The sequence below is a fragment of the Varanus komodoensis genome, unplaced genomic scaffold (genome assembly GCF_004798865.1).
Source record: "Varanus komodoensis strain SLA01 unplaced genomic scaffold, ASM479886v1 scaffold38, whole genome shotgun sequence".
In the NCBI taxonomy this organism is placed as follows: Eukaryota; Metazoa; Chordata; class Lepidosauria; order Squamata; family Varanidae; genus Varanus; species Varanus komodoensis.
The window spans coordinates 9309570-9333266 of NW_025335909.1; the positions used below are offsets into that span (position 1 = coordinate 9309570).

Below are 23697 nucleotides of genomic sequence, written 5' to 3' on the forward strand. Positions count from 1 at the left end.
GACGTTGCCTCCATGGCCGACAGCGTAAAAGGCCAATTGCTAACTCTATAAAGGGCAACATAAAATAGTGAGATGGCTGCCTTAAAGTTTACCAGCCGAAAGGAATGGCTAGCGGTGGACTCCCCGAACACGCGTCACGCCGGAGAAGCAGAGCTTGGAAGAGGCCCTTGCGGCCTGCGCCAAAGCTCGGCGCTGCCGGCGCCTGCCTGCCTCCGTGGCGGGGGCTTGACTTTGCAGAGGCGGCTGGGCCTGAGGCTCCGGCCTGCCTTGCAGGGCTGTCGTGAGGGCTGCGAGGAGGGCTGCGTGCCCGAAGCGCCGCGGGCATTTTGGCACCGCGCTCAGGCTGCACTGCGTCCCTGTTTCTCCCGCAGCTTCACATGAGGCTGGAGCTGGAAATGGAGAGGATGAAGCAGCTGCACCAGAAGGCCCTGGAGGACAAGGAGGAGGAGCTGGAGGACGTCCGGCAGTCCTGCCAGAAAAGGGTATGGACCCACGGGGGCTGTGTCCCGCGGGGCCCCCTCATTTTGACAGACTTTAGGCCGCCTTTCAGGGTGGGAAAATGTTGCTCCCGCTGCACCCGGATCCGCCTCAGGTTTGGGATGCGCCAGCCCTCCCGGGAGCTGCCTGACGGGGGCTGGAGGGGAGAGAGGCCCGGGGGGCGGCTGTGGGGTTGCTCTCCTGGGCTTGGTGGTGCCAAGTGCCAGCTCCACCTGTGCGGAAGCGAGCCTGGTTCAGGCATGTTCGCATCCGGGCCCCGTGGGAGGCCGGGCGGCTGAAGGGAAGGGACGTTGGCTTGCCCCCGCCGGCCTCTTCCGTGGCGACGAAGGCCCGCTGCTGTGCGTTTATGGGATCGGGTGAGGCGTCATCCAGCTCCCCTCTAAGCATAACCCAGAGGGCAGGCCGGGTGCAAGGGCGCAGCCCCCACCGCGAGGGCAAGAAGGCCGCCTGTGCCATGTGGGGCGATGGCGGCAGCCGCCCGATGCCTGCCCCTGTTTCCGGTGTGGCTGCAGCTCCGTCAGCTGGAGATGCAGCGTGAGCAGGAATGCGAGGAGAAGCAGACGATGCTCCGGGAGAAGCGGGACCTGGAGGGCCTCATCGCCACCCTCTGCGAGCAGGTGAGCGGGGAGCCATCCGGCGGGGCTCGGAAGGGCACCCGGGAGGCCGGGGAGCAGCCGGACAGCGCCTGACACCCCCGCGTCGTCTTGCATCTTCCTTTCCCACCTCAGAACAGCACTGAAAAGCACTTGCGGGGCTCAGAAGCAACAGGAAGCTCCCACCCCACAGGCTAACCATGGAAAAGGAAAGGGGGTGGGGGGGAGGAGGGACGTGGCCCCCAGCCTGCCTGGCAGCACGGCCCTCTTCCTTTCTCATCTCCCTCTGCCAGGCCCTGCGGGGCGCCTGGAAGGAGACGGAGGGCTCTGCAGGAGCTGCAGCTCTTGTTTTCGAAGCCGCGGCCAATCCGTCCTCCTTCGGCTTCCGTCACGGATGCCCTTCTGTACCCAAACACCCTGCCTGTACATAAGTAGTGTGCAGGGGAAAAGGAAACTAGGACCTTTTCTCCTGGCATGTGCGATTTATGATTTCTTTGCCTGCCCATGGAGACATGAATCCCACTGATACCGCAGAGACAGACTCCCAGGTAAGTCGGCCCGGGATTGCGCTGTGCCCCGGGCTGTATCCCTTTCACAGTTCCATTGCAAGTCAAGCTCTCATAAAACATTCCGTGTATTATCACCTTCTGACACGCTCCGTGATTTAAGTTACCACTAAATCTAAGCCTTCTCCATTCAGCTCTGTCCTAATATTCCTTCTCCGACTTCGGGGAAAAACAGCTAAGCACACTTAGCATCTGCACGGGGCCCCTTTGAAAACAAGAATGAAATTCCTTTGCATCCCTAACCCAGGCCCAGGTCTGAGCGCCGTGGAGTTGAGCTCTCAGGTTTTTATTCCCAGCTGCCTCAGCCTAATTTATTATTTTTATCCTGTTTTCTGTTCTAAGTCGCTCACGTGGAATTAAAAATGATGGCTATTGATAAATGGGATTGAATAGGTCTGAATGGTACCTGTAAATATAAACATTAGATTTAGAAGCTCCTTCTAGATTGGCAAAAGTCCTTTATTTAAAAGATTTCTGAAACATTCTGTAACAAGAGAAACATTCAGGTTGGCTTGCAAGAAAAGAGCGAAATGAGCATAACAGCCTCGCGTGTTCCAGGTGGTGCTCGGCGGCAGCTCACCTGCGAGAAAACAGAGTTTGAAAGGGCTGCTTTCAAAGAGGTTTTGCTCTTGCTTCAGCCTTCACCAAGCTGGATGCCCTCCAGGTGCCTCAGAGAACTGTGCCGCAGTGGCTGGAGTTGATGGGGGTTGAATTCCCAAAGAACCGGGGAAGGCCGGTCTCTGCTCTGATTATGGCACCTTAATGCCGGCACAATTGCGGCTCGTCTCCCGTTGCAATCCGGGATGCGCGCTCGTCCCAGGTGTTGTTGCGTCTTGTGTGCTGCGGCTGGGCGGAAATGCGCTGGTGCTCTCCCCGTCCTCTCGCTCTAGATCGGCCACCGGGACTTCGATGTGGAGAAGCGACTCCGGCGGGACCTGAAGCGGACGCACGCGCTGCTGGCCGACGTGCAGCTCCTCCTGCAGACCTCGGGGGCGGATCCGGGCGCAGCGGGGAGCAAAGTGGAGCTGGAGAAGCTGCGTGGCCAGGTGAGACGCTCGGGGCAGGGCTCCGTGGCACGCCTCCTCACCGGGCCCCCAGTCTGCCCAGCCCCACTGCCATGAGCCAGGCGCCCCAGGGAGCCCCTGCCTCAAGTCCGTGTTTGTCCTTTTTATACCCCTTCCCTCCTTCCCTCCTTCCCTCCTTCCCTCCCTCCCTCCCTCCCTCCCTCCCTCCTTCCTTCCTTCCTTCCTTCCTTCCTTCCATTATTTCAGTTTATATGCTGTGCCGGCTTTCTTGTGGGGTGAGCTGAGCAGGGGTCAGGTGAGCTGGTTGTGTGGCCAGCCAGGCAGCCCTGGCACAGAAATGTCCGTGGCCTGGAAAGCACACCGCATCTGCTCTCGAGCTCACATTTGCCCAGGGGAGCCCGAATGTGTTCCAGCTCCCGCCAGGGCTGCCCCCACCCTCCCGCAGGGCCGTGAATGGGCAGCTCTGCCCTTGCCCCTTTCCGGGGGCTGCCCGGTCGACCCGTGGATCCTGACGGCCACAGCGCCTGCCTGCGCCCTCCCTCCGCCTGCCTCTGAGCCCGGCTGCTGCCTGGGGCCCTTCCGGTGCTCAGCCCGGTCGCCTGAACGGCCGGCCACCCGCAACTCGGCTCAGCCACCAGCTTGTTCCCTCGCCCTCCCTCTTGCTCAAAGTGCCTTCAGTGTAGACAGAACTCTTTCCCAGGAAGTGTTTAGATTTTAATTAGGGCAATTAGTTAAATAGATTGTTTTCTATCTTTGTTTCCACGGCCTGTGCTAATTAGTCCCCCCTCGTTCGCTTGCTTCCGCTTTCCACCCGGCCGTAATTGCCAAGAGTTGCTCTCGGCACCTGCTCTCGGGAAGAGGCTTCCGCAGGTGCCTGGCGCTGGGCGGCGAGCAGAGTGCGGGGCTGCGCTTGACGTACCGCCTGTTCTTGGTGGAGGCAAAGGGTCCGGTTTGGGGGGGTGGCAGTTAAGATTTGGAGAAATACTTCCACTGACAAGAGCCATCAAACTCCCAGAGCACTTTGAGGATTGGTACCAAACTTTTTTGGAAAACCACGAGCAAGGACAGGAAGAGGCAGAGAGGCTCTCCCGGCCCACCTTAGGAAGGATGCAGAGCAGCCGCCCGACGGAACAACCCAAAGTCACCGCAGATTGATGGTTGGCGTAGGAAAGCCGGCACGGGTGGCTTTGGTCAGTCTGAGCCACCATGTGGAAGGCGGTGCCGGTGCGGAGGGCCCTGGCCGTGTCTGTGGGTCACCCAAAAGCCACCTGTGGTATTTTGGGGTTGTCAGTGCCCTCGCGGACACGGAAGCCACGTCCACTGCTTGACCGGCGCGGAGGCGGTGGCCGGGAGGGCAGTGAGGACCACTCCGAGCCCCCCGAATCGCTCCCGGAACTCCTCGCCAGGGCTGGGAGAAATGTCGCACGGGGGGTGGGCGGAGCGCCAGTCTCGTGCCACTGGCCTTCCAGAGCCATTAAGCAAACGCTCTGCCTTGTTCATTTTCATGGCTAACGTGCCAGGCTGGAGACGAAGCCACTGCGGCTCACGCGCATCTATAGTCGGGATAATAATTCTGTGTAAAGAGCATCTGTGAGCCTCAGCTGCTGCTACCTGGCCTGAAGGGAGGGATGTGGGCGAGGAGTGGGAGGTGGAGACCCCGGGCTGGCCGCCCTGCCGCCCGCCAGGGCCAGGCTGCCCCCTTCTCCTTGGGGAATCGGCTTGACCCTGCAGTGCCTCTGTCGCCGTTCGCCTTTTCCGAGGCTGCCGTTCCGGCTCTGCTGTGGTCCGTGAGTGAGGCTCCACTCAAGGCCTGGGGGCTCCTGGTTGGGGCCTTTGCGAGGGTCCAAGTGGGGGGGCATCCCCCACGTCCTGTGCCGGGGCTTTCCACACAGGCAGACGAGCCGTTGGCAGGAGTGGGCCGCAGAGCTTCCCCCGGCCACGACCGGCTCTCTGCTGGCTGCCAGGCGCGTCCCCGCGGGACGCCTGGCAGCCAGACCTGTGCCTGGTCCTTGCCCCACGTCCCGTGGAGGCCAGTGGGGGCCTGGCGCTCGCGGAGCTGCGCGGCCCGCTGGCACGCCTGGGGGAGGTCGCCCTGCGTGGGAGGGCGAGGCGGGAGCATCGCTCACCTGGCAGGTGAGCGGGAGAGGGCTCTGCACGATGCCAGCCCCGGAGGGGTGGCGGCCCTCGCCCTGCTGATGCACGCCTGCTCGTAAGCGATGGCTCCGTTTTTAAGCCGGCCCGGAGAGAATCCGCCGCTCCATCTTTCTGGGTGTTAATGCCACATTTAAAAATTAATCCTGGCTGGTCTACTGGGTCCTTCTTTGGCACCGAAGACGGATGATGTTCATTGACTTGCATTCTCCCTTCATCTCAGCTGGACTTAATTGGGCAATTTGTTATGATTTTGACAAAGGCCTTTGCCGAGTACCAGTTGCTTTCCTCGCGGAAGAGGAACGAGGAAGGTGTGTGTTGGGGTGGGGAGAGGACTGGCTGCAGGCGGCACCCTCACAGCTGTCTGTGTCCAGGTGGCCAATTCGAGGCGCATTGAAGGGTGTGGAAGGGCGGCAGCCCCTCTTTTCGGAACCCCTTTCCAGGGAGGCCCACGGTGAAGCACGGCCAGTGTGGGAGAGCCGGTGCGCTTCCGCCTTGCGCTGGCACGGGGTGCTGGGCAGCAGGGGAACTGGCCTCGCCCGGACTTTCTCTCCGGGCTGATTTTCTTTCCTGCCGTGTCCCTGGTGAATTTGTTCCTAGTTTTGCAGTCAGCTCTGCAAATCTTCATGCCCAGGATAATTTAAGCAGGGAGAAGCAAAGGTGCTTTGGGGGTCAAGAAAAAGAGGCATCTGTCTGTCTGTCTGTCTGTCTGTCTTCACCCATCTATCTGTGAGACATCCTTCATATTCCCCAGAACGCAGACCTCTTTGGAGTGCAGGTTTGTTAAGCATCCATTTTAAGCAGGTGCCAACAGATGGCCGAGCGCCGCAACTCCGCGCTCATGCATTATGCGTCGACTTTGATGGGGGTTTCAATTTGTTCCCAAGTGGGAAAATTCCATTATGCAGAGCCAGGAAGAAAGAAAGGAAGGAAAGGCAGGCAGAGATGAAAAGCAAGCGCAGCGACGTAGGGCATGTGGGCGTGGAAAGAACCTTCCCAGAGAGGGAGAGAAAGAGGATCAGGACTCATGTGCAGATGTAAAATATCCTTCTTTGTAGCCTGAATTAAGGGGTGGGGGGGTTTCTGGAGTGCCCTCAACTCACGGGCGTTATTTTTGTACTGCCACATCGCTTAACAAACTGGCCACGCAGCCCAAGTCGTTCTGCAGAAAATCTGCGCTCTGCCCTTCCCACCGAGGAAGCCACTTGGGAATCCAGTTTGCCCGGCCTGGAGCAGGACGGTTCGGGCTCTGCCCCCGGAAGATGCCGCCGAGCCGAAAAGCAGCCCCGGCCAGCTGCTCGTGTGCTGTTCCCGCCACGAGGTGACCTCAGCCGGCGGGCCTCCCCCCGAGATAGTCGGGGCAGGCAGTGAACGATGATGGGGCGCCTCATCAAGCTGAGCCGCCAAGGGGGCAGAGACGCCGCTGCTCCCAGAAATGCGGGACGCCCCCGTGCCCCGGGTGCCGCTCGCTCGCGCCGTCCCTCCGTGTGGCTTGCGGGCCCCCAGGAGCCGCCGGGGCTGCAGAGGCGCGTCCTCTGTGCCTGCAGAGGCTGACCTGCTCGGCGTGCAAAGCCCGCCAGCCCCGACTCTGCAGGGCCCCGTCTTGTCTTTCCAGTGGGAGGAGAGCGTGGCGCGCTGCGCAGAGGCCGAGCAGTCGCAGAAGCTGCTGGCGGCGGAGCTGGAGGGGCTGCGCACGGAGCTGGAGGCCGTCAGCCGGAACAAGAACCTGGTATGGGCCGGGGAGGAGGTCGCTGCTGGGCCCGGCGCTGGCCTAGCGCCATGGCGCCTTCTCCCACCGGCACCGGCCCCCCAGCGGGTGGGACCGTGACTCCTCTCATTGCCCGTCAGGGCTGGGAATGATGGGAGTTGCTGGCCAGCACATCTGGAGGGCACCTGCCTGGGGAAGGGCGCTCGAGCAATGGTGTGTGCCGCCGGGATGCTCTCCTGTGCGAGCCCCCCGAAATGAGAGGGAGCCGTGCCGGGCGGGCGGTGCTTTCGGGAGTGGGGGTGCCGTGCAGACGGTGAGGAGATGGCTGTTCTCTGCTGGGGGCTGGAAGAGGCCCTGCCAGTCTGGAGGCTGCCTGCGAGGAGCCTGGCCAGACCGGGTGCCGCTGGCCCCGGCGATGCTGGTGGAGGGGACCAGACCCGAGGCCGTGGCTCCTCCGGCGGAAGCGGCCTGGCTGCCATGGGGGGCCCCCTCACCTGCTCGCTTGGCCCCCCTTTGCCTCCCACGCCCTGCCCTGCCTCAGGTGGATGAGCAGCTCTACCAGCTGCAGCACGAGAAGGCGGACCTGCTCAAGCACCTGGACGAGGACCAGGAGGACCTGAACGAGCTGATGGCGAAGCACAAGGCTCTGATTGCCCAGGTGTGGGCGGGGAGGACGAGGGGTGGCGGGGACCCCCCGGTGCCCCTCACCTTGCCTTGTGGGAGGGGGCCCTGCCCTGTCCTGGGGCTGCAGAGGGGAGGAGAGGGGCCAGAGGCTGGCTGGCTGCGTTCGTCCAGCGCCCTTTTTGGGGGCCAGTGGCCGGCGCGTCAAGGCCTGAGCCGCACTGGCCCCGCCGCTTGCCCACAGGGGCTCCAGCACGCCGGTCTCCCTCGGGGCTCCCTGTGCGTGGAGGGGGTGGGCGGGGTGGAACCCAGAAGGCAGCCCCCGGCTCCCCCCCGCCAAATGCTCCGCCCGGGGCCTCACCGCAGCCGCCTCGGTTGCCTCCCTTGCCACAGTCCGCCACGGACATCGACCAGATCCGCGAGCTGCAGGCGCAGCTGGAGGAGGCGAGGAAGGAGAAGGCCAGCCTGCAGGAGAAGGTCGGTGTGGGAACGCGTGCACGGCGGCTGCTCTGGCGCAGCCCGGGTTGTGGCACGGGGGCGGCGTGCCGGCTTGGCTCTCCCCTGCCCTGCCCTCGGGCGAGGGCTGCCTGGCCCGAGGAGGCCCTCCGTCGCGGCAGGGAAGGTGCGGCCCACCCCCTGCCCAGCCGCCCCCGCGAGCGGCTCCGCTGGGGGGTCGCGCCATCCCTTCCCGGCATCGCTTGCTGTTTGCCAGGAAAGCGTGAAGGCAGACCTGCTCTCCTGCTTCGAGCGTCGGCCAGCCGCAGGGCCGGGCCCCTCTGAGTTCTTCCCCAGAGTCAGAAGCATGTCCGGCCCCCCCCAAGCCGCATCTGAAGTGTTGCTGTTGCCTTTGGCCACGTGCAGGCAGTTGGCTGCAAGGATTTTACTGTTGCCACTTCTAGCTGGGGGTCGGGAAGCCCCCCCACCCCGACTTTGGAGGCCTCCCCAGGGGGCGACCAGCTTCGCCTGGCCCGTCCTTTGGGCTCGCTGAGGAGGAAGGGTGCCCGGCGCCTTGGGGGACTGGGGGCCTGCTCTGCAGGTGTGGGGAATTGGGGGCGGGGCTACGGAGGCTGAAGGTGAGCCTTCCCTTCTCCGGGAACAGCTGCAGGTTGCTCAGGGCCGGGTGGCGTACCTGGAGCAGGCGATGGTGGAGCGCTCGGTCGTCAGCCGCCAGGAGGCCTTGATCTGTGACCTGCAGAACAAGATGGAGTTCCAGAGTGTGCAGATCAAGCGCTTCGAGGTACGGGGCACGCCTGGGGCCTGGCGGCACGGGGCAGGGGGGGAGGGTGAGAGACCCGCGGAAGGCGGCCGTGGCGCCAGTGAGGCCGTTGGCGGGTGGCGCGCGATTCCCCCCAAGTATCTTGCTTCGGGGCAGAATGGCGGGGGATCCAGTGGTACGTGGGAGGCCGCCGCTGTCCCCCGGGGGCCCGCATGGGATGCGGGGGACCTGCCCGGTTCCAGGACGTGCCCAGCCTGAGTTCTAGCCCTTCCCGGCGGTCTCTGCGCATCACACGTGTGGGCATCGCTCCTGCCCCCCGCCGGACGCCCCCCGTTCCCCTAACGTGCCTCGGGTCCCCCCGCAGATGCTGGTTCTCCGTCTTCGGGACAGTGTCATCAAGATGGGGGAGGAGCTGGAAACAGCGAAGGAAAATGAGGCACGGGAAGGCGAGAACGCGCAGTACTACCAGGTGCGCATGGAGGAGATGAAGGCCGACATGAACGAGCTGGTGCAGAGGGAGCTGGAAGCAAGTCGCAGGCGCATCGAGCTGGTAAGCGGGGCCGACCCGCAACCTGCGGCCTCCGGACAGGGGGAGGCCCGCTCGCCTGGCGGCCCCGGGGCCCCCGTCGGTCTGAACGGGTCAGGGCGGGACAAGCCGAGCTTTTTCTCAGCCGTCCATCTACAAGATGGCACATGATGTGCCTGTTTTTTTAAAACCACTAGTGGCATTTATGGAAACGGTCCGCAGGGAGACACTTTGATGCAAGGTGCCTATTTTCCATGTGCCGTTGTTCTGCACAACAGCATCCAGAAAATATGTGGGTTTGCGAGGCTTGTGTGAATACGCTGACCCACATGTTTCTCAGTACTGTTTTGTGCACGAAAGCCTGGTTTTTTTGCACAAACACCCAGAAAATGCACAGCTCTGCTGCTTTCCAGGTGCCCCCGGTGCAAAACGGATCAATTTTTGTGCAAAACTGCACCACAAAAACTGTGTGTAAGGGATTTGTGCAAATCGTGCAAGTCTGGTTAAAATTATGTGTTTTCTGGTGCTGGTTTCTGTGGGGGCTTCAACCTCCCCCCTCCCCCCATTGCAATTTGCCTCACAGTGGAAGTCCGTGAGCAGGTTGGTTGGTGCCCAATGAGTCAGACTCAGCATACAGGCAGCGGGCCAGACTCGGGGGGGGGGGGGGGGGAGGCGAGGGCAGGCGGGGGAGCCCGCTGGATTTCCACCGCTCAGATGGATTGCGCACACATCCCTGCGACACCCCCATCCCCTGCCCCCCCCCCCCCCGAGGAATGCAATTCAGGGCTTCTTGCTAATAGTCCTGACACTTGGGGTGCTGCTGCCGCCGGGTCCCTTTTGACAGCAAACATGCTTCCTAATTGCCGAAGTTGTTATCACAAAACCTTCCCAGGCAGCTTTGCACTTCGCCTTCGTGCCGCTCGCTTGCGGAGCTTTCTCACTCGCGCGCTTTAATAGTTTCTCGGCTTCAGCTGCTCGCCTGATGGAAGCAGCCGCTTCGAAATGATGCTGTGACTCCTACGAAGGGCTGAAAGCCTTCCACGGCGAGCTGTGACGGCAGCGGGGAGGCAGGTGTGGAAGTCAAGCGGTTCGAATGTTTTCTTCCTGCAGTCTGGGTGGAAGGGAAAAAGCCCCTGCCGGTTTAAGGCTGCTGGAAGAAACCATCGAGGGGGACCCTGAGGCGGTCTGGGGATCCTGTGCACCAGCCCAACTCACCACGCGGACTAACGGCCCAACACGCCGTTCTGTCCTGGCGTTCGGAGAGGCTGCGTGGCGCCCTTCACGGCAATTAACCAGCACGGCATCACCGAACCCGCAGGGTCTGCCAGGGGTCTGCAGCCCGCCCCGCTCGGGACTGTGAAAGGGGGGGTGTTTTGCCACGTCAGCAGGCAGGCAGGCAGCCCCCCAGCCCGCCCCATGTCCCGCTTGGCCTGGCTTTCCCCGGGCTGCTCCCCAGCCCCCATGTGTCCCGGGCACGCAGACCTTCCTTGGCTCCACTGTGGGGCCCGCCTGATCGAGAGAGACGCACAGTTCCTGTGAGAAGCTGGTTGTTCCCAGCAGAGTCTCTCTCGCGCCTGGAGGACCCCTTGGATGCAGGAGGGAAGGTTTTGGTGGCTGCTTGTCTCAGCACTGGCAGGCTGAAGCTCAACAGGTGGGGCCTCACTCGGCTGCACCCCTTGAGTGGGCTTGTGAGAGACTTCAGTGTGTGTGTGAGAACTGAGCCGGCTGCACGTAGCCTCCTATGGAACGGATGTTCCTCTTCCTTCGGGGCCATTTAAGCTGCTCTTGGTGCAGCTCAGAGAGAAGGTGTGCCTTCCCCCGGTGCAGCTTGACTCGCTGACCGGAGCCACCTGGGGCTCTCCGCTCTGCTTTGCGGCTTTCTCGCATGGGCCCTGGGCGGCAGGGCGGATCGGTGTGTCTGGGGAAGCCCGGTCGATGGAGGGAAGGGGTGACGGTCCCAGACGGCTTTCTGGTCCTTTCATAAGATGGGGGCAGGAATTCTTCCTCCCAGGGTTGTGGATCGCACAATCTCGGCACCGGGGCGTGCGGCACACGTACCTAGCGTGCTGTCGTTTGGGCCGCAGAGGCTCCGCAGAGCCGTGTGGCATCGTTAGCTCTAGGCGACTCCTGTTGGACTAGAGGCAGGACTGAGACGGAATGAAAATGTACCGCGCGTTAGGAAACGAACGTCTCTTCCATCACCGTCGGCTAATAGGGCCGTTTCTTTTTATAGTGCGATGCTGAAATTGCGCGTTGAGGAAGGATCTTTGATGTCCCAGGCTGGGTGACATTATCCATGGCATTTAAGCGGCAATAGCTTTGCACTGCGCAGAAGTGGACTGTGAAGCGAGCAGGGAAGCGGTCTGGGAAAACGGGAATTTCCCATGTCCTCCGCGGCAAAATCCAGTCCGGGGCTCTTTGAAGAGATCCGGCAGTGTCCCCTGCGGGGTCAGGCCTCTGGTCCTGCTTGCGCAGAGCGTTCTGCTCCGGCCGGCTTGGCTCTCCAGGGGCCCGGGGGGGGGGCAGGGTCTCCCCCAGCCCTGCCTGAGTGCGTGGCCACGGAACGATGCCTCGTGCTGAACCCGCGCGCCCGGCGGCAAGGCCGTCTGCTCATCCTCTGCACAGGGGACGCCGCCTTCTCCGGGGACTGGGGAGCCGTCGAGCCGCGGAAGGCAGAGTGCTCCCGCAGAGCATGCGTCCGTTGCCGGCACATTCTGTGCAGGGATGGAACCGGCAAGGCGCATCCCCACATGCGCTGTGACCAGGACCACCCGAAGGATGCTCGGCCAGCAGCCCCCGCACCACGTTCTGGTCCTCGGCACCAGCAAAGCAGGCCTCGTTTAGACCGTGTGTTCACCTCTCTGGCCAGCCTTCTCAGCCCAGTTCAAGGCAGGCTCACGAGCTGAAAAGAACACATTTTCGAGATTCACTTAAAATATCTGGGGGGGGGGGCATGGCGGTGTGGAAACCAGAGTGAGGTGTGGCCATGCACAGCCCCCTCCGAAGTGTGCGCTTCCGCCGAGCGTCTCTTCCCGCCCCCGCCACACTTATCTCCTCAAGCGGTCTCGCTCGCTCACCGGGCACACCCGCCGCTCGTGCGGCTCCCATCTCGGTGTTAAAATGCCTTTTGTACGCAAGACGACGGCCTCGGCACTTCGCTCACCAGGTTTTCAAACAAACTGACACGACTCCGAGCCATGATCGCACCGCCGGCGTCTGCTGAATGCAAAGTGGGCCTGGGGAGGGCCCGGCTCCCGCAGCGCCTCTCGCGCAACCGGGCGTGTTTCCCGGCCCCTCGTCTGCCCCAGGGCCCGAGCGCACGCCGAGGAGCGTGCGCTTCATGTGCGGCGAATGGCGTGGGCGCTGCGTGGGGCCCCTTGCCACGCGGACACGGTGTGAGCAGCACGCGACCCCTTGCGATGAGCACGGCCAGCCTCCCCAAGCCTGCTGTGGTGTTTGACTGCAGCTCCCGCCATCCCCAGGCAGCGTGGCCAAACTGGCCGCGGGGCAGCAGGGACTGTGGCCCAGGCCGAAGGGGGCTGCTGGGGCCAGGTGGCTGTTTCCCCTGTGCTGCTCCCCGTGTCCCAGGCAAGGCGGGCTGGGCGGGACCGTGGGCTGCCCCGGTGCCGGCCGAGGCCCAAGCTGGAGCGCAGAGCGAGGGCGCCCCTGTCCTGGCAGGCCTGCTCAAGAGGCGCAAGCACAGGAGGCGAAGTGAGTGCTTTCCCCGCCAGACCAGGAGGCCACTCGGGGGGGGGCCGGGCCGGGCGTCCAGCCCCACAGCAGAGGGGCGCCCCCCCCCCCGCGCTGGCCGATCCCTTCAGGACGGCCGGCCCGCTGGTCCGAGGCCTTATCTCGCCCTCCAAATGATCCCGGCCATCCAAACTCCAGCTGGCCGTCCGTCCGTCTGTCCGGGTGCCTGCGTGCCCGTGCGCATCACCGCGTCGTGCGCCTCAGTGGCGCAGCAGCTCTGGCTCCATTTGTTTTTCTGCCCCTTCTCTCCATTTTTCTGCCACCACAGCCCACGAATCTAAATCCTGGTGACAGCTTGGAAGTTCCTCCGCCGGGCTGTAACTCTCCCCGCCGCTTCCAGTGCGTGAGCACCATGAAAAGCAGGCCGGCTCCGGGCGGACACGCTCCGGCACCTGCCGCACGAGAGCAGAGGAGGCCCCGGAGGTCGCCCTCTTTGTTAATCATCTGCTCTGCCTCGGTGGGAAAACCACGCCTGGGTCTTTTCAGAACGTTTTGCGCCCACTTGCGCGAGAAGGGCAGCAGCGTTCCCAAATCCGGCCACGCGGTCCCTCCCCGTCCTTCCTGGCAGCAAACGTTCTCAGACGCCAGAGGAGGAAACGAAGAGCGGAGCCAAGAAACCATGACGGGCTGGGCTGCCTCTCCTGGGGGAGAGGAATGATTTTAATAGCTGTCGGTATCAGAATGCCGGAGGGGCCGGGTTTGTTTTGAATCGGTGGGTTGTTTGCCTTCTTGAGCTCTCATTTGCAAATTGCCGATTACAGCCGCGGCTCTTTGTTCGGCATCGCACACTTTTGCCCGGGAGATACGGTCTTTCGGCGTTGCATCCGTCAGCGTAAAGTGGGTCAGGATCCCCACGAAGGCACTGGTTGCACGGAACGCTTTTAACTCTTCCTTGGCCGTTCTCGCCGCGGCTCTATTAGCCAGGCCCTGACGGAGCAACACGGGCGCTCTGCTTCCAGTCCTCGGGGAACTTCGTCTTCCGGGGCTCATTTGGAACCGCCCTCCTCCCTGGTCTCCAAAGTGCGCACCTGGAAAGATGCTGCCTCCTGGATTACCTTCCAGTCCTCCGAAGGCACCACGGCGTTCGGTGGGCCGCTCTTTCTTTTTCTCCAACGGCGGGAATTCCGATGACTCGCCCGCGGCAGTGCAGGAATTCAGCCGGCGGCTCCGCAAAGGCTCAGGGGCCACAGGAAACAAAGCTGCTTTCTAGCCGAACTAATGCAGAGCAGTCAAGGTGGCCTTTGTCCTTGTTTAAAGGCAGGCCAAAGATGGGCTTTTTTGTTGGTCTGCCAGCTCTGGCTTCACACGCGTAGACAGACACACCCGGGGCAAGAAACGCGCGTCCTCTCTCATGCAGACCTGCCTGGGCTGCTCTGCTCTGCAGGTGCCACTTCTGCTCCTCTTTTCATGCGCAAACAGCGACGGGGCCTTGGGCTTTGCAGTGCCTTCCCAGAGCAGGCCTGGGCTCCGTCTTCAAATATTTTTTGGCCTCCCTTGAAGGCTACAGCAAGAACTCAACCAACTTCGATGCTGCCGAACGGCTGCGTTTGGGGCGCACAGTTATTCCTGATACATTCCTGACGTGTTTGGTACGAGCGCGTTGTAGGGTTCCACCACGGAGCCCCGGTGGCTGGGGGGCAACTGTCCGCCCTCACTGGCCCACATCCGTAATTCTCTAGGGCAGCTGCGAAGTGGCTGCCGGAGACTTTTGGCTTCTTCCCAGCGCTTCGAGCGAGTCCACCTTGCGCCGCGCGTCCGTGGCGAGTCCCTGGATTCCCCGGGGCCGCTGCCCGCCTGGCTTGCTCAAAGGCGGCCTGTCCCACAGTTTTCCAGGTGGGAAAGAGCACACGGCTGCCCACATCCCCTGCAAGCAGGCCTGCCGGGTGGGAAGGAGGGACAGACGGAGCGCGCTCTCCTCCGTTGCTTGATCTGTTTGCGCATCACTCGGCCGAAGGACAGCCAAGGCCCTGTGCGGCAGCGGGAGAGCGCTGGCTCTCATTCAGAGCCCTCCTTGGCTGCGCTCCAAGCGCCGTCTGTCAGCCGCCCAGAGCCGACAGGTTCTTCTCCTTTAAAAAACGAGCGGTGGTCCCGTTCTTCCATCTCATTCACTCTGTGAGCACAACCCGCCTGTGATTTACTCCGATGAGCAGCCGGCTCAGGTGTGAAGGCCCATGTGCCACCACTCGTGCGGCTCGCCATCACTCACCTTGTCACCGCAGAGGGGGCAGTGTTGCAGCTGGCCGCTTCGATCATGAGGCGTTTGAGGGCTGCGCGGCTCCGGCGCTCCCGGAGGGGCGCCGAGGGACGGCAAGCCCCCTTCCCCCCTTCCTCTTTCGTCCAGAGCTTCCACCTGGAGAGCCCGGCAGACTCCGACCCCAAATGCGAGACGTGGGCAGGGCAGAAGCTCCGGACGGAGCGCCTGCTCAGTGGCGGAGAACAGGCCGAGCCTGCGGGGGTCTCGCGCTTGACTCCCGCGGCTCCGGGCTGGGGAGCCCTGGGGACCCCGAGGACTGCTGCCCAGCGGCGTGGGTAGCGCCGAGCCAGAGGGAGCGCTCCCTGCGGGGCCGGGAGGCTCGGCCTCGCGGTGAGCGTGTGCCTGTCCTCGGAGCGAATCCCGGCCGTGGCGCAGTGCGACGCAGCGTCGAGTGGGGCACTGGGCTGCGGTGCGGCCGGCGTGCAGGTGACCACCCCGGCTCGGGCTGCCCCGGGGAAGGGCCTCGTGTGTGTGCGTGCGAAGGAGCCGTGCAGGCAACCCGAGGGGGCTCCAGGAGGTGGCTGCCCCCGCAGCATCCAGCGCCCCTTGCCCAAAGGGAAGGCGCTCAGCACCACGCGGCAGGCCAGGAGCGAGGAACTGGGCTCGGCGAATGTCCCCCCCACACCCTCTGCTCACCCGAGCCCCCCCGGAGCCGCGTGCCCCTGGGTCTGAGCAGCCGGCTGGCCTGCCTGTGAAGGGGAGGCGGCCGAGGGGGGTCCCGCACGGCCGAGCCAGCCTCCGGGCTCTTCTCTACAGGAAGGGGAGTAGGCGGGGCTGGGGGGGCGGAGACCCCCGCAGGGCTTTCCCTCTCCCAGTCCGCCTGTCAGTGCATGTCCTGTGGGCAGCCGGGGGGGTCCCTGCAGGGCCAGGCAGCCGAGTGAGGGGACCGTGGCCGAATCCTGCGGGGTGCATGGCAGCAGAAGCACCGGCAATGCGGCGTCCTGCATCCCCCCCATATTCTGCCCACTGTTCCACACTGCCTTTCGCTCGCATAACCTTTGGCTCTCTGCGAAACGGGCCCTTTCAAAACCCCTTCCAGAAATGGAAGGGCCTCAGGGTGGAAGTTGGCCGGGGGGGGCCGCCGTGCCCCCGGCCGATCCACAAAGACCCTGCTCGCTTCCCCAGGAGAAGCAAGTGGAGGAGCTGAGCGCAGTGCGGCAGACCCTGCAGGCCGACCTGGAGACCTCGATCCGCCGCATCGCCGACCTGCAGGCCGCGCTGGAGGAGGTGCATTCGAGCGACGAGAGTGACACGGAGAGGTGAGTGCCGCAGCCCGGCCCGGCCCCTGTTCCGGCGTGGAAATCTGGGGGCGTGTGCTTTTCCCTCCGGACAGGCGCCTTCCCCTTCCCCTCGCAGGAGCCGGAACGAGAGGGTCTCGGCCGGAGCCTCGCGCTCTCCCTGGTCGTGGCATGACGGGGCCCCGCGTGGCGGAAGGGGCTCCCCGCAGCAGGAGGCTGAGCGGCACCACGCCCCCCCCCGCCCCCGCAGGCGTGTTCTCCCTTCCTCCTGGCGGGGGCATCCGGCCCTCTGGCGCGGGCGCTAGGCTGGGCAGGGCAGGGGCGCCACTCGAGCCTGGAGGCGGCCAAAGCGCCTCCGGGCAGCCCGCAGGCGGAGGGGCCGAGTCGTCTGACCCCGAGGCCTGGCACGGCGGCCGACCGGAGGCCTGTCCGTGAGGCTGCCTCGCCCTCCTTCCCTGCCCGAGCCGGGGCTGCATCTGCCGCCGGAAGCATCCCGAACCAAATGCCTGGTGTGTGGCTTCGTGCCGTCCCCCCGCACCCCCCCCCGGCACTGCATCAGAATCCTCACCCAACCCGGGCGGTAAATCAGGCAGGGCTCTGAGCTGCCGCTCGCCACCCGGCAGCCGCCGAGCGTGGATCATTCCCGCTGGCAGGTCTCCGATGAGGCTTTGCTCCGGTGGCAGATTTAATGGGATGCTCGCTCGGCAAACGGATGGCGGGCCGGGAGAGCTCGGGCTGAGGGCTTCCGGGGGCCGTGGCCGACGGCCAGTCTGGCCAGGGGAGGCGGGCGGAAGGGGGCCCACTGCACCGCTCCGGGAGTCACCGCAGGGGAAGCAGTCCCGCCGGCGAGCCTGCGGCTTGTGCACCGCCCAGAGCCGGCTGTTGTGAGGCTGCGCGGGCCCTTGGCCCAGTCCAGCCCTTGGCCCAGTCCAGCCCTTGGCCCAGTCCAGCACAGCTCTCCTCCGGCTTTCAGGGCCGGGGCACTGCTGCTACGGGAAGCCCCGGAGGAAGCCGGGCGGCCGGGGAGAGCGCAGTGCTCAGCCGGGCGCCGACGTGCAGCTGCTGTGCAAGGGCGCCGGGCGAGGGCGAGACGTGCGGAACTCGAGTGACCGGGGCCTTGCCAGACCGCGGCTCGTTTGCGCGCTCGGCCGAGGGGCACGCGTGGCGCACCGGGGCCCGGCTCTGCTCCGCCTGGTGGGCCCCCTGGCGACAGGGCCGCTCTCTGCTCCCGCCTGAGGATGGAGTGCCGCCGCGCGTGAGGGAGCCCTGCCCTCTTGCAGGCAGGGGCCCGCCGGGGGTCCCTGGCCTCGAGGAGCAGCGCTGGCGCCTGGCTGAAGCCTCCGAGGGCCAGCCCCTCCTGCCGCGCTTTCTGAACAGCAGGGGCCGCTGGCGGTGCCCCCTTCCCGCTGCGGGAAGCTTCCCTGCTCCAGACGCTCCGGCTTGAGGGAGTTTGCTGCAGGCGGGACGGCAGAATTGGGCAGGTGGCCTTGCGCCTTCTGGGGGCTGGGCCGGGGGCCACGCTCTGGTCGCTCTCGGGGGCCGCACGCAGCCCATCACGGGCAGGAGCGACTGACCTGTTTCTGCTGCCCCTTCCTTGCAGTGTCCTGACGGCCCGAGAATCGCTCAGCTCGCGGCAAGAGACGTAAGTGAGCCCCAAGCCCCCACCGCGTTCTCGTTCGCGTGTGGCCGACGAACGAGCCCGTCGATCAGCCCCGTGGGAGCCCCTTCGGTTGCCCGGCGTCCGCCCTGATCTGCCTGCTGCCCTCAGGCCGCATGAACGGCTCCGCTGCCCCGCCACACAAGGCAAGCAGGGCCACTGACTGGCCACTGTTTGCCACGGTCCTGCCTGTGGCCTAGAGGAGCAGGGCAGCACGTGCCCAGGCGGCCGGCTCCGCGGGCAGCAGCCGCCAATCCGGCTCGCCTCCTTTGCCCCAGGACGGCCTCCGCATCGGCTTCACGCATCGTTCGTCCATAAGCGGCCCCGCTTTCCTCTCCCCTCCTCCTCCCGCTTTCCTTTTGCGCTGTGCCTTATTGGCAACAACCTGCAGGCCGGCCCTGCCCAGTCCTCGAAGCCGCAGGCAGTGCTGGGGCCAAGCCGCCCCGTGGTCTGGCCACCTGCCCGGGGCCTCGTGGAGCAAGTGCGTGATGCGGGGCCCCCTCTCGGTTCTTCCCCGACAGGGAGAGCCAGCTGAGCATGGGGTCCTCCGTGAGCCTCAACCTGGAGCTGGAGGGAAGCCTCAAGTCCTGGGGGGGGTCGGCCTCTGGCTGGTCCCCCCCCTCCAGCAGCAGCCGGCCAGGAACCCTCTCCAGGCTCTCCTCGGACAGCCGCCGGCCCCGGGGGCCCCGGGGGGGGGGGCTCTCTTGCATGGGGGGCGGGGGCGGGGGGGCTGGCAGGGCATCTTCCGCTCCGTCGTCGCGAGGCGTGCGGCTGGAGCGCATCTGCGGCTGAGAACAGCGATCTGGAGCCCCGCCGGGCCGCTCCCCTCCTCCCCTGCAGCCCCTTCCCGAGCTTGGCTCTTCAATGTTTAGCTTCCCGCGTGTGGCATTTTGACGTCCTGCCTTCGCCGCTGGGCAAATATCCGCGGCTGATGTTCTGTTTGCGCTGGGCGCTCGAGCCCGTTTGCGTCAGGCCAGCCCAAAGCGGAGGCGGAGGCAGTCTTGGGGGGCCGCGAGCTTTGCGAAAGCCCCCGCCCAAGACTCCCCAGAATGCAGAGGCAGGGGATGGGTCCAGGGCCGGGGGGCAGCGGTCAAGATCCAAGGGGGCATCCGGCAGAGGCAGCCGGCCTGGACTTGGGAGGAAGCCCCGGGCTGCGAGGGGCCTGCCGGAGCGGGAGCGGACCCTGGGCAGGCGGGCTGGTCCTGTGGACGAGGGGCCCTGTCATGCTGGGCCCCTCCACAGGGGGTTGGGAGCCGGCACAGCTGGATCCCGGGAGCTCCAGTTCGAGCCCCGGGGAGCCTCCCAGCACGTGATGACCAGAAGAGGGTGAGCAGGGCTGGGTCGGGGGCCTGGGTCGTGGCATCTCTCCTTTCGATCCCAAGGAAGCGTGTGTGGCAGGAGCAGCGTCCCAGCAGCGTCTGGGGGTGCTGAGGGGGAGCTGGACTGGGCACCCAGGGACCGCTCGGGCGGGGGCGTTCCTTGATGTTCGCCTCTTTCCAGTAAATCCAGTCTGGCCCCTGTGCGTGTCCATGTGCCTCGGCTACCGGGGGCAGAGAGAGAATCGATTTTAGCCATTTCTGCTGGGCTTATTCAAGCAACAACGCTCCTTTTATTAGTTCCCTGGTACTTGCTGTGCCATGAAAATCTGCAGAGCTCTGTGTAGTTTTGCAAAGTTTGCATAACACAGAGAATATTAAAGCACTTGGAAAGCACCTTCGTCAGCTAAACGACCTGCTTGTGTTGCGAGCCGGAGCTTCTGTCGCCCTGCAACCTGTGGGTGCTTGTAACCTTCAGGGGAGCGAGCGGAGGCCTGTCCTCACCTGCCGCTGGCACAGCTCACCCCACATGGGTCCAGCGGAGCTTCCGGTGGAGCAGGAGCGAGAGAGAGACCCGAAGGCTCCGTGCCAGGGGTGGCTCTCAGCCATCCGACTGCAGGGTGCTCCCGGGCCTTGCACACACGAGCGCTGCGCGTTCCGAAAAGCACCGGTTCTTGGGTGTGAGAGGGAGGTGAAGAGGACCGGGAGCCTGGGGGGCCAGGCGGCCCAGGCCCCCATGTTGGCACGGAGCGCCCCCCACTGCAGGCGGAAGCCCAAGGCCTGCTGGCTCCGTGTGGAGGTTCGGTTTCCACAGCAGCGGCTGCGCCCCCAGGCGGGGCCCCGAGGCCCTCCAAGAGCCGGGGGCGTTTCTGCCCTCCCTCGCTGGGGGGGCACCCCGTGTGGAAGTTGCCGCGCTTTCCTTTTGTTTCTGGACAAATGCAGCGCTTCAGTTCAAGTACAGATATTATTGCATAAATTTATTTCTACCAGCATAAGCATAATCACTCTAATTGCTGTGTAATCTTCACTAATTACTGTTGTATGTCATTTGCTTTGGTGCAGGCTGCACACCACAGAGATTCCGTTCGGCTTAAGGATGCTTTCGGAGTCTCGCGTCAGATCTCGGCTTGCGCTCCCCGGAGCGGGTCCCTTCCGGGACAGCGGTGCCCCGGTCGGGTGAGGAAGGGCGGGCTTGGGCCAGCAGCAAGCCTGTGCTGCTCTGGGGGGCCCGCCGGGCCCAGGTCCCCGCGGGGGCCCGGGGCCGCTCCCCCAGCGAGGCGCCGCTGACGCTCCCAAGCGCCAGGAGCCGCCTGGGTGCGGCCCCGGAGGCTCCGGCCGTGCAGCTGGGGAGACAGCGGGGGATTTGAGAGGGGGAGCGGAGAGAAGCCACGCGTGCAAGCGTGGTCGGGGGGCTTGCTGCCCTCGGAGCAGACGCCGGGGAGGCGGGCGGAGCGACGGCCCAGCCCTGTCCAAGGCGGCTTCTGGCTCTCCTGAGGAGGGTGGGCGGTGAGGACGTGCGTGCCTGTGCGTGCCGTCAGCTCCTCTGTCGTGTTTCCGCTCTTTGCTCGGTGGCCCAGACAGCAACCTGGTGGTGCTGCCCTCGCAGGGCCGAGGGGCCGGGAAGCGGCAGGGTCCGACTGGCCGACCCCAGGAGCTGCCCTGGCTCGGCCCCGCGGCCCTGTCTGTTTCTACGCGAGGGCCGCTGCAGGCCTGCGCCTCGGCCCCAGCTGCCCGGGTCCACCGCCTGTCTGCCTGCCTGCTCCTGGCCGACTGGCGTGGGGTGCGGCTGCTCTGAGCGCTGGCCGAGGGCGAGCGGGGCAAGGGCAGCCTGCCCCCCGCTTTCCCCGCCATTCCTGCCCCCCAGACAATGTCGCCACCAGTGGCCTCGCGATTTTGAGACGCGCCCTCGACTCGAGCCGAGCCGGGCAGGGTTCCCGCGTGCCACACACCGGCCGGCCCAGCGTTGCCATGGTGACATCCCATCTCCCCAGCCAGAAGGTCTCGTGATTGTCGGAGCGAAATCTTTCAGAACGGCATTCTTCAGGGGACGGGGACGGGGACGGGCCTCCTCTCGCGCCCAGGTGCCGCTGTACGGTGGGCCTTTCCCACGCCCTCCCCGCCTCTCCGGGCAAAAGGGCTTCTGCTGGTCCAGGAGGCCGGGCTCCGGAGCGGCGGCTGGTGGGCAGCGGGGGCCCCCGTTTCTCGCGGCTGCACCCACCTTCTCTTGCACCAGCCCTGCCGGCCGGGCTGGGGACGCCTGGCTTGGCCGAGGCAGCCTGGCCGCTCTCCGGGCCGGCAGTGGGGTCACGGCGAAAGCTCAGAGCCCGCCCCGCAGCCGCACGCACGCCGGCCCTCCGCTCCCCAGCTGCCCCCTGCGGCGCACGCTCCGTGCTCCGGGCACCTCCGAGGGACCCTGCAGGGCCGTCGTGTTCTTGAGGCTGAACCAAGCACAGAACGCTGTAGGCTTCGCTCGCCGGAGAAAAGCCGGGAATCCACCTCTTTGTTGCATTTCTATCCACCTGTTCTCCTTCCCGGGCACTCGGGGCGGCTCGCATCGGTCTCCCCGCACCCCGCTCGCCATCTTACCCTCACAACCACCCTGTGAGGTAGGCCGGGCCGGGCATCTGTGCCTGGCCCAAAGTCATGCAGGGAGCTCCATGGCTGAGCGGGGATGAGAACTGCGATCCCTGAATTACTGAGGCGGCATCCTCATTAATGAAACAGACCGTGCCCCCCTTTCCTGACTATTTCCAGCGAATCCTAAGATCTGGGGAGACCCTCCCCATCTCTGCTTGGCAAGCTTGCAGCCGTCAGTGAACTTTCAAAGGGTGGGTTGGGAGCGGCTTCCGCTTCGGGGACGTGTCCAGAGCGGGTTTTGCGAGGGGCGGCCGTGGCTGATGCGCCTTTCGTGGGCTTGCCTTCGCACGCGGCCATCTTTTCGCGGCTTTCTTGGTTGTGTTGTCCTGTTATTCAGCTCATTAATAACAGCAAAGGACGGGGTGTTTTAGGTAAAAAAAGTCTTGCTATGCCCACAATAGGCTCAAGTGATTTCCAGAACCCTGCAACTTTGCTTTCTCGCTCTTCTAATTGGGGAGCTCAGTTTGGTCATAAGGCAGGATATAAAAATTTCAAATACTAATCCCGCTATTTGTGACTAGCTCAATGACATTCCAAAATCACATCCCACAAAACTGGAAACAAGCAGCAGGCACCTGAAACCGCTCCTGACGGGGTGTGAAACGTGCGTAAGCCTGTTGATTCTGGAGGCCGCAATTCCTGTGCTAGCTTATCAGCCAGCTCAGCAGCGCTCTTGTCACCTTCCTCCTAGGACAAGCAAGGATCAGGAGCCAAGCCTGCAGCCGGCCTCGCTGCTTGGTGCGAAAGGAAGGGCGTTTGCAAGGAGCGCGGGGGAGCCCGGCTTTGGCAAAGCGGAAGGCCTTGCCCCCGGCGCGCTGCGGTGGGACTGCGGGAAGCCCAGCGCCAAGGAGGAACGCGATGGCCCCCCAAGCTCCTGGGCTGCGTCTCCCTCTGGGAAGAGGGGGGCTTCCCCAGCAGCCGAAGAAAAGATGCTGAGTGTCTTATCGCCGTCTGTGCTCCGAAGGCCATCTCCTTCGGCAGAAGACAAGCTCTCGCGCTCGTCCTCTGCCCTTTCTGAGTACGTCGAAGAGCTGCGGAGAAAAAGGCTGAGCGAGAAAGAGCCGGGGAGCCTGGCGCTGGAGGATGCCCCCTCCTTGCCCATCTACCAAACCACGGGGGCCTCGTCCCTCAGGAGGCGCCGGACCCTGAAGGATGACGACGGCGGCGGCGGCGACGACCTCCCTGGGAAGCTGGGCGAGCTTGGCGGGAGCCTGGGGGTCGGCCTGGCACGGTCCTCCAGCCTGAGAAGCGTGGCCTCGGAGGAAGCGGCCCCACCGCCCCGGTCCCCCGCTCTGAAAAGGATCTCCCAGTTCGGGTCCTGCGATTCTCTTGCCCAGAGTGTGGACGACACGTGTGCAAAGCTACGCTCGCCCACCCTGGGCTCCTCGCGCCTCCGGCCGTGGCGGAGCTGCCTCCAGGCGTCCCTGGAAGACGCGATGGATGCCGACCTGGGGCAGGAGTCCCTGGTCTTCCAGGGCAGGGGCTTTGCCGAGGTTCCAAGCGAGGGAAAGGCGGCCGACCCGTTTGCCTGGAAGATCCCAACTCTGAGTTATGAGCGGAAAATCGGCCCCGACGCGGACGACTTCCCCCCGGCCATCCGGAAAACCCAGTCGGCGAGCAGCTTGTCCCGAGGCCCCAGGGAGCGGAAGGAGGGCCAGCGGGCCGTGAGCGTCCGCTTCGAGGACGAGGTGGCTCCCGACCGCACGTTCCTCTCGGAGATGAAGGCCCTCCTGTCCCCCGGCCCCAGGGTCAGGGAGGACCCCGCGCACCTCTCCGACTCGTCCGACTCCTCCGGCTCCGTGGTCTCGCTCAAGAGCGCCGACAGCATCAAGAGCCGCCCGAAGGCCCGCAGGCCGGAAGGGGAGGGCTGTGTGGCGAAGGCGGCCCTGGAAGGTGCCGGAGCCGGCCAGCGCTCGGAGGCCGAAGGGAAGGAGGACAGCG

The 23697-nt window shown here is 64.7% G+C and overlaps 1 protein-coding gene across 1 annotated transcript in view; it reads left to right on the forward strand.

Annotated features, from left to right (window-relative positions):
- Positions 1-22837, forward strand: part of MYO18B (myosin XVIIIB) — a 58236-nt gene extending 35399 nt beyond the window's left edge. The window contains exons 31-42 of the mRNA XM_044440423.1: positions 372-482; positions 1011-1115; positions 2548-2703; positions 6449-6562; positions 7083-7199; positions 7556-7639; positions 8262-8399; positions 8743-8928; positions 16034-16167; positions 17747-17788; positions 18325-18486; positions 22440-22837. Of these exons, the coding sequence (XP_044296358.1) occupies positions 372-482; positions 1011-1115; positions 2548-2703; positions 6449-6562; positions 7083-7199; positions 7556-7639; positions 8262-8399; positions 8743-8928; positions 16034-16167; positions 17747-17788; positions 18325-18486; positions 22440-22692 (1602 nt within the window). The 3' untranslated portion in view covers positions 22693-22837. The remainder of the gene's footprint in view (positions 1-371; positions 483-1010; positions 1116-2547; positions 2704-6448; positions 6563-7082; positions 7200-7555; positions 7640-8261; positions 8400-8742; positions 8929-16033; positions 16168-17746; positions 17789-18324; positions 18487-22439) is intronic.
- Positions 22838-23697: the final 860 nt, after the last annotated feature.